The following is an 18,961-nucleotide window of genomic DNA, read 5'->3' as shown; positions in this document are numbered from 1 at the left end:
AAGAATTAGCAATGATTCTCTCTTAAACAGGAGGGAGACGGTGAAGATAGAGATTAATTTTGAGGTGATAAGAAGGAAACTGAGCAATTTCATGTCAGATGCATGCGAGCTAAATTTCTGCTGGAAGAGATTGGAGCGGTGGTTCAGGGCTTGAGTGGAGAAGGCTGCAGCTTCCTGGAACGGAACAAGGAGTCGGCTCTTCCCAAACTGCACTGGGGCCAAGCGAGGCCACCTGGTGTGATTACCAAACACCTCCTATAGTTAAAGCCATGTGCTGGGATCCCAGCCTCCTTTTGTCACAGCTTTTAATTTGTTGAGAAAGATATAGAAGAAGCACTTAGAGAACAATAGAAGACAAGATCATGTAGCACTCGCATGGCTTAACGTGTTGCATGAAGCTCAGAGAAGGGAGAGACCTGCATACTTCAGAGGAAATGGGGAAAGGCTGGGGCTTGCGCTGGACATTGAATATCAGGAAAATTTGAGGGATAGAAAAGGAGGCACACTTTTTGGTGGTGGAGGAAGTGAAAGGAAGAGAAGAATCAAAGGAAGAGGGGCAGGCATTAGGAGGCGCTCACGGTAAAAGCGTTGGGACTAGGGGTCAGGGCAGCAGTGATATTCAGGCCAAAAGACAAGCCCACCCAATGACCCACTCCTGCTTTGCCTGCCCTTGAGCCGTGCTGCCAGTCTCCTTGGCTATCTCCCATCCCTGCTCTGCGTTTCTCCGTAGCAATGATCACTTCCTAATATACCATATTTAAATGTTTTATTTATTTACATTTTCTAGAATGTGGGCTCTGTGAGGGCAGGAATAATGGTCTTTTTCGTTCGCTAGTGTATCTTCTTGGTCTAGATCAAATCTGGCATATAGAAGGCACTCAGTAAAAATTTGCTCAATGAATGAATTCAGTGGCAGTATCAGGGTTTATTGGGGGTCCCTCCAGGTAGGCTTAGGAATTTTTGGCTCACAGCCTGCTGTGGAGAAAAGCCCAAGCTAGGGAGAAGCGACAGTCTGCTTCTTAAAAAGGAGCTCTTTAACACCTAGGTGACAAGAAAGCACTCTGTAATTAAAGGCAGGACTTCCCCCAGAACTGAGGGCTGAAGAAGCCTTCCCTGAGGAAGGAGGGGAAAGTGTTTAAGAACTGGTGGATGTTTGCCTAATTGATCCAGAGTGGTGTAGGTGGTAGGATAAGGCCCCAGTGAGGCTTAATAACTTTGGGAAGCCCCACTGCTCTTAGGAGCCTTCATGTTTTATTCATCTGTTCCCTGAGCCCTCACAGGGCCTGTGTCAGCCCCAGTAAAAGGGACAATTTGTCCTCTTCCGGGTAAGGAGCCTTTCCGCAGGTCCTGGTCCAGGTAACAAGGGCCCCTTGTATCCTCGCCAGTTTGTGTTAGCCTGGCCAAGAGGGAAAAAAACATGATTTTTTGCTCCATACATTTAGATTTAAAATCGACTTCAAACTAGGCAATAAAGCATACAGTGTTCAGAGGCCAGGAGTTACAAGCCTGAGCGTTGCCCAGTGATGGAGTCGATCTGTGGCTGGTGTTCCCGTTGTCAGGAAGCACGCACAGTCATCGTGAGTCATGGGGTCTGTGCCCACCTTGAGCGACCAGTTCCCTCAGACATTAGCAGAGTTGTACAAATGAGTCAGCCCCCTGTGAGGCGGTCATCTGATTTTCCTGCTTTGTAAAATGAGTGTGAGAGCCCTCGCCTGCTCTCCATAGTCCCACATCTGCAGAAGGAAGGCGGTCTGATCGCACCTGTGAACACCTTGCGTTCCTTAAAAAGAGGCCATTTGCTTGTAGTCGATGGCATTGCTGTTTTGAAGGTTATTTGTCAGGAGAGGTGAGCTAGCAATTTTCTGGGAACCTTGGCACGTGCCTGCAATTTCCCAGGCAGAAGCCTGTTGGCTTTTAAGTTCCTTCCCCCAGAGAAAACCAGAAAGGTCCTTCCTGCCTTTGTAAAATGCCCAGAAGGAAAGACTCAGTGGGGAAAACTCTGGTAGCCTACTAGGAAAGGGTGAGCAGGTGGGAATAAACCTGTCAACCCAGTCTCCTCAGCTGAGAGGGCAGTCGTGAAGATAAACACCCCTCCCTCAGGTCACCCAGGATGTCATGGTCGGTGGCCATTTCCTACCCAGCGGAGAGGTAGGTAGGACCTGACCCAGACTCCCCGGGGCCGGGGTGCTCTGCAAGAACCGGGTGCCTGCCTGAGCCCCAGTCGCCGTTGTGGTTGGTATAGCCCAGTGCTCGAGGGCTGGACTTTGTTACCTGTCTCAGGATGCTCCCTGGCACAGGCCCACATGTGTCATTGTCACCTGACTGATGAGCAAGGCATAGGTGACAAACTCCAGTCCAGAACAGTGATGTTGCAGCGTTCGGCTGAGGCAGCAGGGAGGAGTGAATCCGGCCCCAGGATCAACCGAGGGCCTCGTGTTTCTGATCACGTTCTCCTCCCCACTCTCCCCTTCTCCTTTTTCCCTGCAATGGACGCTAACTCTGCTGAAGAAGCAGAATTACAATACCTGGGTTCTAACCAGCTCCACCACTTGGCGGCTGTTCATTTCTTGGCAAATTACTTAACTTCTCTGTGCCTCAATTTCCCTAAATCTATAGGTAAGAGAAGCATGGAAATGATACCTTCCCCCAAGTTCTATGAGAATTAAAAGAATTAACACTGGCGAAGTGAGTAGCGCCTGGCACAGGGTAGGTGCTTGGTAAATGGCAGTGTTAAGTAATAAACAATGCTCCTTACAGCCCTCTGGAAAGGCGCAGCTGGAGGCCAGCCAGGCGGAAGCATCATGGAATATCAAGTTGCTAACTAAGGTTGTTTTGATGCTTCCCCACTCCCACTCATGGGCCTTCCCCTTCCCTCATCTTGAGGAAATTGTGTTACTTTTGTAACTGTCGTTATAAAACCTCGAAATTGTCCTCTGACATTGCAGCTATGTCACCTCACCCAGTTTATGAAGCTTCAGTGGCCTTGGCTATACCTCTGCTCATCCCCACATCCCACAGATACGCTCCCCAGGGGCAGAATTCATTTAGTTACTTTCTTTTTAGCTTCTCTGGCACTTAAACTATATTTTCAGTGGATTTGAGGGGGAAAACCAAAAACCCAGGTGCCAAATCTGTGTTCTCCACCTGTGACCTAGTGTTGCAGCAAACTGAGGCTCCCAGATGATGTGGGCATAAGGCCAAAAATTAACTCACATTTTAGATGTCCGTCTTTTCAGAGGATTGTTTCCTAAGCTACTGGAGGGCCATCTGCTCCGCTCCCTGCTGCAAGATTGAGGGCAGCTGAGGCTTCCACGAGCCCCCATCTCTGTGGCCAGCCCTGTACTAAGCCCTTTCTGAAACTCTGTCACCAACTTGGGTGAGGGATGGGTTGAAGAGTATCATAATGTAGTGGAAGCAACCTGAAAGCCACATTCACCTGCGGGGCCTGGGTGCGTGGCAGGTACGAGGTAACCGGGAGTTGGAAGTCTACACAGGTGTTTCTGGGATTTTAGTGTGTCTTAGAATCACCTGGCAGGCTCGTTAAAACACAGTGAGCTGGGGCTCACCCCAGCTCTGGGGTGGGTCCCGAGAGTCTGCATTTCTAACTAGTTCTTAGGAAATGCTGAGGGCGCTGGAAGGGGAGCACGTTTTAAGAACCACTGGTTTGTGCAAACCAAAGGGATTCTCCAGCTTCTCTCTAGGAACCCGAGGTCACGGGTTCCTTGGTACTCTAATTCTTTTGTGAAGCAGAGCAGCTTGGTGGAAAATGCTGCTTTTAGAAGGGTAGGCTCTGAGGTCAGAGTGCCTGGGTTTGAATCTTGGCCTCATCTTACCAGATGTGTGATCTTGGCCAAATTATTTAATCTCTCTCTGCCCCAGATGCCTCATGAAAATAAATACTAACATTTTCTAAGAGCTTACTATGTGCTAGGCACAGTCCTGATGTTTTTACTATGCATTTGTTGATCCCTAAAAGACTAGGAGGCAGGTCCTATTATTATCCCCAATATACAGATGAGGAAATTGAGGTACAGAGAGGGATAATAAAAGTAAAGACTTCATAAGATTATTGTGTGGATTAAACGAGATAATCCACGTTAAACTGATGTTTGAGCATCTAAGAATGTTATTACTCTTACTGTGGGGACAAAGATCTGAAGGTCTTCTCCCTTGTTTTGAGACCTCTTAGGATTTTTCTAAGTGGGTAAACCATCCTTCCTTCTGACTCCCCTGGAAAGGATCTACCAATGACATCCCATATCCTTTCCTCGTTTAGGATCTCCCCCGAGAGATGGGCTCCCCTCTTGCAGACTTTCTGTCTCCGGGGGAGCTGCCACAGTTCTAAGGGCCCCAGGGCATGCGTGGGTGGAGAAGTGGGCATGGGGGGCATCGCGGAGGGAGTCCCCATGAAAGCAGTGGTGTGTGTGCCTGGGTAAGCAGGGCCTCCTGTATGAGACCTGACAGGGGCAGCTCACAAGAATGCAGGCAGTTTGCAAGCTCACCAGACCAAAAGGGGAAAGGGAGAGGAGAGAGAATGCCCCAAGCCCCAGCGCTGTGCCAGCACATTCCAACATAATCTGCACTTGCCAGTGGCCTCTGTTTTTCCATTAGAGCTGGAAAGTAAAGCATAGGGACTGGGCCATTGTTTTTCCTGACCTTGACACAATTTAAGCTTTCTTTTCCAGTTCCAGGCAGAGGGCTTTCTGTAAACCTGAGCTGAATGTGCATACTAATTGGTATTTAATCACCCTCATGAAACTGCATGAAAAGCTGATGTTTAGACCTTCAGAATTTTCTAGCTGTAAGTAAAATAATCTGAGATACAAGGAATTATCATTCAGTTCTAATTTGTGCTCTCTCTCACCTCCCAGCAGTTGCACTGGCTGCTGAAGCTCCTGTCTGTCCCCATACCCTGTCCTGTCTTTGCATCAACTAACATCTGCTCCACCCTTGGGAGGTCACCTCCCCCAGATGGTTCCTTGCTTCCCTTCTCCCAAGCCCACATCTCACCAAGGCTGGATTAGGTGTGATCCTAGGTGCTCTCATAACCTCAGTTCTCATCACACTGTTGCATGATGGCTTGTTTAAGCATCTGCTTCCTCCCCTCAACAAGAAGTTATAAGCTTTTTATTGATCTTTGATTTCCCAGTGCCAAGCATAGTGCCAGGCTGATGATAGGCGATCACTAAGTCTTTACTGACCAGTACCTTGTGCATGCCCACCCTGCCCTCGCCATTCTGCCAAATGCCGTGGGCCCTTCATGCGTGGAAGACCTGATTTCTACACTCACAGAGAACAATGACAGGCAGGAAACTATCAGTGACTCATTCCACGTAGTGGCAAATTCTGGGGTGAGAAGAGTTTGAAGTGCTCCAGCTTAAACCAGGGGCGAATTGATTGAGTAAACAAGAGGTGCCTGCCCAGCGTGTGAACTGATCCAGGGTGGACAGATGGGTGGCAGGTGTGTCTGAGCAGAGGCAGGAGTACACAGGCTTACACAGAAGGCCTCGGTGGCCATCGTGATGTCTTTCTAGATACCGAGTTCCTCCCACGGTAAAAATCCTGGTGAGACAGCAGGTGCTCTGAAAGAGTGGCTTTGCAAAGAGCCTTTCCCACGCTGACAAGGGTGTCAGAAATGGCCCAGGCTGGCTACACAAGGCACCACAGGGCTTGCCACCTCCTAGTGCGAGGTGTACTCTGGCTGAAATCCGAGCCTTCAAGATGTGGGTTAGATCCCCCTGGCAGACAAACCTCTCTGTACCCACTTCTCAGTCCTCAAAATTGCAGACTTCCGCTTCTTACTCCTGTCGGTTGGTCCCAAATGTACATCCTTGGTCATAAGGGAAACCAGGAGAAAAAAGTATTTGGGGAGGATGGGGTACATTTCTTTGCAACTGGACACATACTTTGAAGGGCATCTCCTAGTAAGTCAGCAGGGTCCTTTTTCAGTAGGAGAGAGGCAATGAAGGTAATGGTCAGGGTCTGGGAAGGCAGATTAGTTTGCCCTGGGTGGGGTACCTACGTATGCATATGGTACAGAGGATTCCATGATTTTAGTGCTGCTCCTGGTGACTGACTGCCGTCTGCTCATAGTCCAATCTGTTTTGTATTCTCTAGTCATTGCTTTCGTGTACATATAGTCTTAAAATAAATATTTGCTCCTTGAGGGCAGGGTACGTATTCTGGTGCTTCCTTTGTATTTTAGCAGAGTTATAGAAACTCAGAATAAAGGGGGGAGGAGAGGCAATACCTGTGGAAATGATATAAAAATCAAGAAAGGCATTGGGCACAGAGTTCCAGGCCTATTGATTGCTTTCCAAATCCAAGGCTAAACTTAGTCTCCTGATTTTATTAACTTCATAAACTTCTAGATGAAAGCTTGTGCAAAACCTCAGTAATATGGAAATAGGTTGCAACAACAACAAAAAAATGACTTGCAATATATTATGGAAGCTCATAAAATTTTCCTGAGGCTTCTAGGGAGCTCAGATGTCCACCAGCAAGGGGCGTTTCCCCACCACCACCACCACCACCACCAAAGACTACAAAGTTAACCAAGACCAGAGCTACCTCCTTACTTTGGCGTGAAATTTGACCCTACCAAGCATCACCCTTCAGTGAGCAATGGAGGCCAGATTCAGCAAGACAGCACAAGGGAATCTCATTCCTGGGACAAGTTCTTCTTTTTCACAAACACTAAAATTAGCTTTGTTTTCCTCTAGTCTTTTTACCCGAGAGATCTGACATAGCAAAGTGGGTGACCTTTCTGGCATTCAAGAAGAAACGACTAAATGGAGATAGAATGGTTGTTTACAAATATAAAAAAAATTTTTTAGACTAGACAGGGGTGGCTGGCTCTGTACTATTACTAGGGGAGGAGTAGAGGAGTAGAAGCACAAGAGGCTGATTTCACCTCGTCACGAGAAAGAACTTTCTGCCAATTCCAGCCACCTGAAATGCAATGGTCTGCTTTTTGGGGTAATGAGCTGCTTCATGCTGAGGGAATTTTCAAAATATTTAATCTACTTTTAAAATAGGTAACAGATGCAAAAAGATGATATTCAAAAGGAGCAAAAAGATACATTATGAAAAGTTTGTTTCCTTCCCAATCCTTTTTCCCAGGCATTGCTTTTTCTTCTGAGGAGACAACTTTTGTTATTTGATGTTTAATCAAAGGCCAGACAACTCTGTGAGGCATTGCACAGGATGACCTCTGAGGACCTTCCAATTCTTGCATCTCCTCCTTTAAATTTGCAGGTCACAATCCTTACGGTTCTATCACAAAACACACATTTGCTGCTCAAGGATTGGGCTGAGGATTTATGACTGTGGAAATATTGGGCCAGCTCTGAGCAGCCCTATGGCAACTGGCAGGTTGCAACACGTCACAAGACAAATATCTGAGGGAAATGGAACATAGACTCCTGTGCAAAGCTTGTAGGAACTCTTTGCCGAATGTGTCCTCCTTGATTTGAAGTTAAAGACAGGAACAGAACCACAGGGTGATGGGAAGGGGGTAGGAGCATTGGAGGGAGGAGCTTGGGAGGAGGAGGTGGGTTGGGGATGGCGTGGAACAGAATGGAGGTGGTGCATCCGTCAGGGGCTGCTGACATGTCCCAACAGTGATGGCTCGGACAGGAGCTTTTCTTGCCCTTTGGGAAACCCCAAGTACTCCTCTTGGTCTTTATTCCTAGCTCTTTCCTGCTTTTTTCAGATTTCTCAAATGTCTCTAAAGTCTGTTGTCAAATAACCTAGAAAGCATGCCTTACTCCCCCCTGCCATACAGAGCTACACATAACTACATAAATGGAATCTCTTTTCCTGTACCTTGGCAAATTCAAAGGCATTTTTGTCCTTGAAGATAAGCTCAAACCTCAGATCCTGACAGATGAGTATGGTTGTAGCCTTCACGGTCATGCAGACCTGACAAATCCAGGTGGCATCTGTCCTATTTCGGGAGCTTGGCTACTTCCCCAGCACGAATGGAGGGGAGTGGAAAAAAGGCAGGGCCTTCCAAGCAGGACTCCAGACTGACCTTCAATAAGAGGTAAAGAGGCCATCTTGCCTAACTTTGGTTCAGCTTCTTAGAGGGAAAATAAATAATAAAACCATTTCATTATCATCATTGTTTCAATGGCCATTACTAATTCTAAAGGCCAAGAAGTCAGTATTTACCAAATGTAAGTTGAAGAAAAGATGTATGTTTTCTAGGCATATTTTTATGTCAGCAATAGCAAACTACATGGCAAACAGAATCAAAAAGTCTTTAAGGATTTTTTTTTATCCAAGAAAAACTTGCAGGACATCTCAAGGAACAGATTACTACTCAGTTCTATACTTGGAGGCAGGTTTGGCGTTGGTTTCACAAGCATTTCCTCACATTGAAAACACTTATCAACACTTTGTTCAGGGACCTTGGCCGTGGGGATCTCTGGAGGTAGATCTGGGCTGGGGCTGGAGTTGTGGGCATCACCTTGTGCCATGAAAACTCCACTTCTACTGAAAACAACAATGATGTCAAAGGTAAAAGTAATGTTATAAAGAGCTAACATATTTAAATGCCTATCACAGAGATCTTTGCTAGGAACTTGGCATTTACAGTATGCTCTTATTTTTGCCTCAACACTCATAAGATAATGACTCATTGCAAACCTTTTTTTGTTTTTTTTTTTTTTGGCTGATGAGGGATCTAATCTGAGGATCAGAGAGGCCAAGCCATTTTCTCAAAGTCACACAGCCAGCAAGTGAAGCAGTCAAACCCAGACTGCCTGACTTCTCAGATGATGCTGTTAACTCTTATGCTAAACTATAAAAAGCCAACTCAGGAGAAAAAAGAAAACATGGTAGAATGATTCCAAGGAATGAGCTTAGGCAAGAAGGAAGGGAACAATTAGCAAAGTAAATGGTAGGAAAACCAAGAGTAGAATCAAGTGACATGCAAAAAGTAGATTGAGGTTAGCGATGCAGAACTAAACGTATAAATGGAAGAATAAGCTGAGACCCGCCTTTTGTTTGATACCTGTTTGTGTGGTAGAGTAGCTGTGTGCCTTAGAGGAACCTGCTGGCCTGGCTGTCATCTTCTCCTCCAACCAAGACTCCCACCTCCAGAGCAGGGCAGAACTGGGGAAGGAAGTACATGTGCCTTGGGTGGAACCTGGGCTCCACGTATAGTCCTGCAACCCATAACCAGAACCCACAACCAGAACCCATGTGCCGGCCTCTGAGTCTATCTAGAGTGCATTGTGAAGAGGTTGTATTGGCTTAAAGGAGTCACACTGGGCTGAAAATGTGTATCTCTAAAGATCACATATCACAGAACACTCATCCTAAGCACGACTTTAGCAGCCTGAGAAATAGAGAAACTTTTAACAAAAACTATATGAATGATATAAATTGTGGGAGAATGGAAATAATGATCTACTTGTCTTGGTGAACAATGCTCATTGCCAAACACATACAAAAAGTGTTTTGGTATATCACAAATAAGTGTTTCGGTACAGTAATTAGAAATAACCCTCTTTGATCTAATCTCTACATTACAAAGATTTCTTAAATTGCTATCTGTGACTTGAACACATTCAAACCTGAATTTTTTCATTGTTTTTGATCGTTCATACAAATCCCGGCCATGTTGGAGATGGTTGATGTATTCTGAGATTTCTTTCTCCTTTGCTTAGAGGAAGAAATGCAGCATGAAGAGGAGGCATCTGTATGTACTTCTTTGACTTTTCTTACTAGATTAGAGACAGAAAGGCATTTCAGCCTTGGGCAGTTCCCATAGAACATCACCTATGTGCTTTTCTAAGCAGGAGGCTTTATCACACTGCAGAATTTCTGTTCCCAGGCCAACTTCAGTTTATCCAGTATTCCCCTTTGAGGACTAAATACAGTGAAAACCCTCAGTATTGTCATTACTTTGAATACGAAGACAGGCAAGCTGCGGTGTTGACTCCTACTGATCATGAGAGTGATAATTAAATTTTTAGAAATTTTACGAACTGGTCGTTAAACCATTGGTAGCTTGACGTTGGCCATCTTGGAAGTATTTACACCACAGAGATTGACAAATGCTACAAATCAGGGTACTTTTTTTCGAGAATTAAAAATGAGACCATGATTCCTTCACTGACTATGCCATACATTCATAGTTTTTTCAGAAACCTTGTTGAGCATCTACTCAATGACATACCTGGTAGTAGGTATAAGAGCTATAGAGCTAGACGATACAAAATCTTTGAACTAGAAGAAGCCTCCCCAACTTTGAGAAGCTCCCTGACCATTCTTTTGCCTACTGCTAAGATGAGTGATTAGCTTTGAGGCTGTTCCCACTTGAGATTGAAATATTTCGAAGTCTCTTTCACTTGCCGTGATCAAACATCCTAAGAAAGGTGTTTCAAAAGCTTATAACCAATTCATCTCAAAATAAAATATTTACAGAATGACAGAAGAGTCCCTAACTCTTCAAAAACCTTCCTCTTCCTCTCTTCATCCTTATTCTGGTTTCTTGGGGGGGGTTTTCATGCCAAAAAAAGAAACATAGGGTAATTCCCTTGAGTAACCTTGGGGCATTTGCTTTTGCTAGTGCCTTCCAGATTGCTGCTACTTTATCAATTGTTCATTTTTAAATCTCATTCAAATATATGATTTTCTCTCTAGCTTGCACGCTCTCCACTTCTAATTCCATAGCTCTGTGTCCAGAATGAAAAATGCCAAAGGTAAAAAGAGATTGGCTTGGGTTATATGACGCCGTGGGCTGGAGATGGCGTCTGACCGCCTGGTTTTGCCACCGATCTGCTGAATGACCTTGAGCTATCACTTTCAGAATCAATGTGTAACAGAAGGGCGTTTCCACCCACAGGGGTATTTAAAGAAATTAACTGGGGCCGTCTAGGGACTTTGAAAAGGCAAAGACAATTGGCTATTATTAATCCGGTGCTGGGCCAGTTCAACAGACAGGCTCTGTATTGTCCAGATGGTGGAAAGCCTTGGATCCCTTACCTCTGAAAACCATAATCAGCTTAAAAGAACCTGAAACGGTGAACGCTTAGAATTTCCTGTTGAGGATCAGAGTCAGTGCTGTGGTTGCTCACAGGAAATAAAGCAGGATTAGGTATCAGCCTCAAAGACCTGGGTCCCTGGAGACTGTGACTTAAGGGGAACATGGAAACGGAAAACAGAAAGGGAGTGAATCCTAGGCCTCAAATGTGAGGGTGCAGGAGTGAGTCGAGAGGTGAGGCAATTGCAGATTTTTCTCTATTTCTCTTTCTTTTTGGTTTCGGTTCTTTCCCGCTGCTGATGCTTATAGGATACTTCATTTTTAAGCCTCCTCATTTTAAGCCATTTTTAAGGTTCCAAGCATTTTTTGGAACACCTGCTCTGTGATATAGCCTGGGGATACATTGGAGAAAAAGATGACGTATCTTCCCCCGAAAGGAGCCCACAGTCCATGGAGGAGAAAGAGAAGAAAAGCATGTCAGCGGAACATGCCAAGGAACATGATGCAGCAGATCACGCACACATAAGAGCTGGGGGGATGTCCCTGAGCCAAGCTGATCACATTAGGGGGAGCTTCCTGGAAGAAGTGATATCTGGGCTCGTTTAGGGACAAATGGATATTAGCCAGGTGTGTAAGGAAAGGATGTTTCAAGCAGAAGGAAGAGAACATGCACAGAGATGTAAGAGAGGAAGGTAGTTCAAAGAATTCTAAGTGAAGCTGGAGCTTAGAGTTTGACCAGGGAGGGGGGCAGGGGTGAGTAAGCAGAGGCCAGTCCCAGAATGCCCCACTGGGCCATGCTAAAGAATAGTTTATCCAGGAGGAAAACAAGAAGCCGTTGAAGTATTTTAAGCAGGACTTTACTAGAGTTGTGATTTAGAAAACATTCAAAAAATAATAATAGTAAGATTATTTAATATTTATTGAGCACTTAAATGCCAGATATATTTTAAGCACTTTTCTTGATATAATACATTTGGGTTCACAACATCCTTGCCCAAAGCCTTATGGTGGCAGCAAAGTGTAAACCAGTCGGGCTACCGCCAGCGACCCTGCTCCTAGCCACTAAGCTGTAAACTATGTTACCTTGTTGTTGCTTGACAGCAAATACTAATTCTCATTGTTTATCCTTCCCGTATTGTTTTTTAATTTGAAGCCAGTATACTCTAGCAATTTTCATGTACAAACAAGAGATCTGACTTTGTGAAAACCCCCAGATTTCAATCATATAAGGTCTGGAGGTTATAAATTGGAAAGAATGCACAGAAAATTTTATACTAACTGGACTCTGTTTTTGCCTTTCTGAGGCAGTTGCATGGTTTCTCAATAAAGATAACTGTGGAAGCCATTTCCGTTTGTTTCAATTCTGAGCTGTGCTTGGACTCTACGAGAATCCCTGTTCTAGGCTCAGTGCCTGGATCCCAGAGTGAATTGTTCCTCCTTTAGAGGACTATGAAAGAGAAAACTCATTTCCTTTATCTCACTTGAAGCCAGTTTTTTTTTTTTTTAACTCAAATTACCAGTTAACAAGGAAGACAGTTCAGAAAAATCAAATCAGAGTTAAATGAAGGATAGTTAAAAAAAAAAATAAAAGAATAAAAAGAATTTCTTTCATTCCTAGAGGGCAAATCTTTATGTAACCTTAGATTGTGCATAGCTCCTGAAATATGCTCACACATGTCAAATATTACTTTTATTCAGTCAATCAAGTGAAACTTACTAAACATCTGCTAGGTGCCAGGCACCGTGCTAGCTACAGATAGAGAAATGTTTAAGTCACAGCTTCTACTTTCAAGCCTAGTGGAGGATCTCAGAGTCACAGATATTATTATTTCAATGGGGGTGTTTATCATCTTCATCTCTCTGAACACCTCCCTTTCCCCATGGCTCTCACCATGTGTCCTTAGACTGCAGGTAATCTGAAAGCATTCCTTCCCCTGAAATCCTCCAATCCTGGACAGCCATTCTCTTCCAGGAAGAGAAGAGATGGCTCCTAACTTGGGCCACCTGGTTGAGTCAATTCGTCACCAATTCATCACTTCCTCCTACGTTCCCATTTGACTAGCAAATGACCGGGCATACTCTAGCCTGCGTTGTTGTTACAGGCCTATTTGGGAGTTACTGGACTGTGGCCATTTTCTAAAGGGAAAAGTGAAAATTTTTACTTCAAGCCATCTGGAAAGAATCACTATTTATTTAAGCATTGAAAACAGCCATATCGCTAAAAGAAATGTGAATCCTTTAGAGAATCTCTGAGAAGCCCAGCTATCCGATGTCAAGCCAACCCCATTCTCTCTCCAAACATACCACTTCCTCCTTGGGAAGGGGTAAGTTATGAGACCCTGCACGCAGTGCTTGAGGATCCATTGTCATGGAGACAAAACTAGGACATGAGTAGTTCATTCAGTCTCAGACCCTCTTTCCAACCAGACACTGGTCTAGGGGAAGAGCTGAGCAGACACGGCCGTGCCGCCCTGGAGCTATAGGAACAATCTGTGATCAGACAGTTTCACATCAAAAATTTTTGCCCTTTCAGTATTTTTCAGGAGAGCCCGTCTTTCTCATTCCTGAGTGGAGGAGGACATGGAGAACTCTGAGGAAGTGAGGATTGGAGTTAATTTTACATTATCTCTATTAGCTACATTCTTCTGTTTTCTCTCTTTCCTTTCTTCTCTCCCTCTCTCTACCCACTCCTCTTGTTTCTCAGCTCATCCTGCTCGTCTCCAATAGTATCAGACTGACCTCTTTTCTATACTCCGGTGAGTTGACAAACCGGTTTGTCAAGTATCACCTTCACCTCTGCAGTCATCACTAACCCCCAGTGACAGGTCAAGCTTCTGAACTGGAGAGACAGGATGTGCCTTTTACAAAGGAAATGAGGACGATCTTCTCAAAGAGAGATTTCAATCTCAGCTGCTCCTAAATGTAGCATCTCGTTCAGACTTCCTGAGAATGTCATTGACAGCATTTTTGTGTGGTGCAGCAGTTGACAACGCCTTGATTTTGTAGATACGAAGGTTTAGTCAACTTTGTCTCACCAGTGCCCAGCGGAGTGTGGGGTCATAACGAGTATATATGGTATTGCCTGCTCAGCCCCACCCACTCACTTTTAAAACTATGTCTCTCCCCCACCACTTCGTCCTTATGGAGTTCTTATGTTACCCCATCTGAATAGTCATTAATCGATTACTTGATAATAGGGTACATTTCCAAGTTGCACCAGGTGACCCTCCTAGATCTTTGGGGCTTGGGATCATAAGTGGCCAAAAACTACAAGGCATAAAGCTTGGAAGATGCCCATAGCCAGGTTTTTCACCATGAGGAAATAGGCAGTCTGCAACAGGAAAAGAAAAAGATGGCACCTAGAGACAGCAGAGGAAAATGGTAGAGATGGAACCCTTACCATATTAGGTCCCTGGCTCCAGTGATTCCTGGGGTCTGCTGTGTCCCTGCCCTTCTTGTGGCTTGGTTGTTCTGGGAGAAAACCAGGATCCTTCAAGTTCATTTCCATTTTTTTTTAAGGTATTAAGGTATGAATTGAGTTTCTGTCACTTGTAATCCAAAGGATTCTAACTATTCCCTGGCACTTAGCAGAAACCTTGCTGAATGATTGAGTGGTTTTTCAGTCTCCAAATGCAGAGTATCATAAGGCTAGAAGACACTGGAAAGCCCACTTAGTTTATTCCTCATTCCCAGGGTGGATTCACAGGCACGCCGGCCAAGGAGAAAGTGCTCCTCTCTTCGAAGCCATCCCGGAGGAAGATTTTATCACCTCCCTTGGTTACTTAACAGAGGAGACGAGAGGTACAGGGACGCCCACGACATCTTGAATCTCTCCTTCTTTAAAGTCCTTATGCCTTCCTTTATCAGTCTTGATGATTTTCCACTTCTCATTTTTAAAATGTTATTTTAAACCTTTAACTCTTTCATCTCTTTCGATTTTTCATATGATCTAAAATCTATTTCTATTTTCCAACTTTTTTTGGTTAATATCATCATGTATATCACTGTCCCCTAATGATAAGCCTTATCACTTTCCAGAGATGCATCATAAAGAGATGCATCATGTTACATTCTCTCACCCAGCAAACGTTTGCTGGGAGGCTTGCATATGGCGGACACTATGCTAAGGGCTGTGGTACCCACACATTACAGCTGGCTCCTCAGAGCAAATGTCCAGAACCTAATATCATGAAATCTCATTTGTCTGAAATTGAAATGATTAAGGCTCTTTTACTTATTTTCTTCATTAATGAATTCACTGTTCACTCGTTCAACAGAAAATTTTGAGTTTCTATTTGGGGCCAGGTACTGTTCTAGCTCTAGCTCGGGGTTTACAGAGCTGAACAAGGCTCCCATTTTCTAGTGGAAGAAAGAAAAAAAGAAAGTTAACAATTAACCGATAGTTTCAGGCCATTTCAGACAGAGATAACTGTTCTGACTAAAAGAAGAAGAAGAAGGGAGCAAGCATGCTGGGATGTGGGTGGGCTACTATAAATGAGATACTCAAGGGGGTCTTCTCTGAGCGGTTGACATTTAAATTTGAATCGTGCAAAAGGATAAGTTATGCAAAGATCAGATAGGATAGCAGTCCTGCCATATAGCCTCAGGAATTGAACTAGATGGTCTCTGGTGTTCTGGTTTTTCTAGATAGAAAAATATAGAATTTTATCCTTCCCACCAAGTTCTTGTTTTACTATAGTTTTTAATGTTTCCTTTTCAAACTTTTACCAGCAACTGTAATTTCCAACTGTGGAGCCCAGAATTAGTCCAGGAGCTCAAGGGAGAGTATGTCAATAATTAATACTGATGGCTCATATCTATAGATGCTGGCGTGATGCTTAATAAAAGCTACCTTCCAAGAAGGATGAGCCTAAGATGCCAGACACAGGGGAGTTCTGATCTTCCAGGGAAAGGGAATGGCTAAATGAACATACCAGTGCTGTGGTTAGTTTGACATATAAACCTTAATTTCTCCTTGTGTAGCTTTGAAATAGTCACAATAGACAAAGTATTGTCCTTATAATTTAATCTCACTGAAGAGAGACTATAGTCCAAATCCCTACACAGTGAAGTGTACCAGATGGCTGGCATCTTTTGGTTGTGTTAGAAATGACTGGTCTCGATTATTGCTAGAATAAGTGGGCCATCATTTGGGCATTGTGAACCTTGCTTCTGAAGATTTGCTTTTGCTTCTGCTGGTCACCCTGAGACCATTTCAAATTAAATTCTGAGATTGAGAATATTTGGACCACATTGGTAGTGTGAACCATCTGTATTTAAACCTTGTAGTTTAAATTCTCAGGTGAGATGTTCTTCCCCCCTCTCCACCAGTGCCAAGACTGAGACATGCAAGATTGTTTTCTTCTTGTTTACTGTTCCACTCTGTGTGGTGAATTAATTTCTTATTCACCTTTGTATTAAGGGCATAGCCCTTCGCTATCTCAGCTTTACGTAGGGGTCTCCTATTAAGTTCCCCATATTGGGCATTTTTTTCCTTATTAGTACATAAAATAGTGGCACATCTTTTACTTTATGGCTTCCTAGGTTGGGTAACATATGGCAATGAACTGGAAAGCATAGCACTTTGGGGATGAATGCAAGATGGGTAAGCACAATGAGAGTGCCACAGCCGGGGAGAAAAGCCATTGAGAAGTGATAAGGGAGCAAACGAGAACACTGGTTTGTAATCTTCAATCGGTCAGGAAAGAATAAGAATCTGGCTTGACTGATAGGTGTGCCAATCATTATCGGTTGCAGGGCCACTTGGAGTCTGAATGCCTGGGGAAGAGACGTGGTACTAGTGAGGTCTTGTACCTTAGGGGCCACATCAAAAACGAAAACACTGCTAGGAGAATGGCTCCAAGAGTTTAAGTGTAACTAAGGTTCGACATGTGTGAGTCCCTGTTCCTTCCCTGGGAGGGAGGGCACCCGAGGTCCTTGCCCACCATTTGTTTACTATTTATCTCTCCTACTAAATGCAAATTCCGTTAAGGGAGGAGACTTCAGTTTCCTTCTTCACCAGTGTCTTCCAGTGCCTATAATAGTACCCAACTCATAGTGGGGATTAAACGAATACATGTGCGATGAGTGAATGGGCAGCAGGTCCAGGGGCCAGGGCCGGAGCCATGGCTGTAGCGCCTTCGGTCTCGTCTGCAATGCTGAGGAGGTCCCGTTACCAGGCTCAAAGTAAACAGTCTGAGGCTCCAGAGATACTGGAAGTGGGAGCCAAGTCGTGAAGCCAAGTGGGTCAGGAAGGCGGGGAGGAGGCCTGGAGCAGGCAGAGGGAAGGATCCTGGAAGGATGCCCGAGCTGGAGAGCAGACTTCACCTCACTCCTCCTGTAGTCCCTGCAGCCTCTGGTGCGGGTGCGGAGGGCAGGGAGAAGAGCCAGCATGCAGTGAACAGAGAGGTTTCCGGTAACGCTAATGGATGTATTGCTTTCAAAGGCCGTCAAGGAGATTCTTAAACCATGAAAAATATTTAACACACTCGTTTTAATCTAAAAAAGTAACTCATGAACAGAAACGAAGCAGTAGAGTGCTTGGGCGTCCACAGGCTTGACTTCAAATAAGCCTCTGTCTGTCGTCCCACGTTGAAAGGAATCCTTTCTTCATCCTTGTCTCTCCTCCTTAGCACCAAACTTCTTTCTTTCTTCAACTCACTGCAATCCAGCTTGAGCCTCTAATATACTTTAACTAGGGTTACTACTAACTTCTTAATTATGGAATCTGGTCACTTCTTTTTATTCCTTTCCTATTTCAATTCCTACATGAATTATGGCATTTCGCGCCATTGACAACTTCCTATTTCCTAAAACTCTTCCTGTCCTTGGTTGCTGGGAAAACGACTTCCGGTTTCTTCTTAGTTTAAATTGCTGCCTTCTCTTTCTCATATTGTCTTTTATTTGTTGGTGTTCTCCAGGCCTGCCCACTTGGACCCCTCTCTTCTCACACTATACCATCTCCTTGAGTTGTCTCATTGATATGCATAGCTATAACTGTCACCTGTAAACCGATGACTCCTAGAAACAAATCTCCAGTCCAGTTCTCTTTTCATAGGGCCAGACTGTGTATGCAGCTGGAAATTATCAAGATCACCAACCTTGCCTGGATTATTGCTAAAGCCTAACTGATCTCTTTTTGTCTAATTTTCCTCCTGACATTCAGCTTCCAGTGTTTGTTCTTTCTTAGACCCGGTTCTGATCGTGCCTAGAGTTCTCTCCAGCCTACATAGTAAGTATCTCACAGCCATATAATGTCACACTGGTGTTAACCTACCTTTTCCACCTAATCTCCTTTTAATCTCACACAATCTTTCTATGCCTTTTGCCCTGGATATGCCATTTTTGATCAATGCTCTCAGTTTCTACATAAACAACCTCCTTTTCTTGGAATTGTCCCATCCCACTGGTACATTCTTGGGAAACTCTTACTGAGTTTACCTCCTTAATGAAGGTTACCTCCTTACTGAAACCTTCCCAGATGTGCAATCAGTGTTAGTCATTACGGTACTTGGGAGTGTTCCCCAAAGCATTTTGCACATACCTCTGCTATTACTCTTATCATATGGTGTTGTAATGCGTTATCTATCTCTTTCTCATTAGGTTGTGAGTTCCTATGGAGAACTATTGTGTATAAATCATCTTTGTAAGCTAGCCATAAAGCATAGTGCTCGGTATATAGTAGGAACTCAAATATTGCATCAATGAATAAATGAATGAATGAGGGGTCTGGCTGAGGTACCTTTTTGTTAACCACGAACTTCTTTTTAAAGCCAGCACTGCCACATTCCTAACTTACTTGTCAATCCTTAATAAATCACTCTCATTGACTCTTGTGTAACAGTCAACAAAACGAAGACATCAAAAAACCTTTAATGAGCATGGGAAGGGAATTTCTAAGCACAGAAAACACTCCAACTAAGAGCCCCCCAAACACAATTTCAGATCCATCAGGTAATATTGAAT

The 18,961-nt window shown here is 44.2% G+C and overlaps 1 protein-coding gene across 1 annotated transcript in view; it reads right to left on the bottom strand.

Annotated features, from left to right (window-relative positions):
- SUCO (SUN domain containing ossification factor) overlaps positions 1-7,917 on the bottom strand; it is a 173,975-nt gene extending 166,058 nt beyond the window's left edge. Inside the window, exons 1-3 of the mRNA XM_012657720.1 lie at positions 7,828-7,917; positions 2,138-2,322; positions 1,279-1,396 (exon numbers count right to left, since the gene is read on the bottom strand). Of these exons, the coding sequence (XP_012513174.1) occupies positions 1,279-1,396; positions 2,138-2,322; positions 7,828-7,917 (393 nt within the window). The remainder of the gene's footprint in view (positions 1-1,278; positions 1,397-2,137; positions 2,323-7,827) is intronic.
- Positions 7,918-18,961: the final 11,044 nt, after the last annotated feature.

This window comes from Propithecus coquereli, unplaced genomic scaffold, assembly GCF_000956105.1.
Source record: "Propithecus coquereli isolate 6110/MARCELLA unplaced genomic scaffold, Pcoq_1.0 Scaffold56, whole genome shotgun sequence".
Taxonomy (NCBI): domain Eukaryota; kingdom Metazoa; phylum Chordata; class Mammalia; order Primates; family Indriidae; genus Propithecus; species Propithecus coquereli.
Note: the sequence above shows the minus strand (reverse complement) of the source record. Positions and strands in the feature narration are given on the sequence as shown.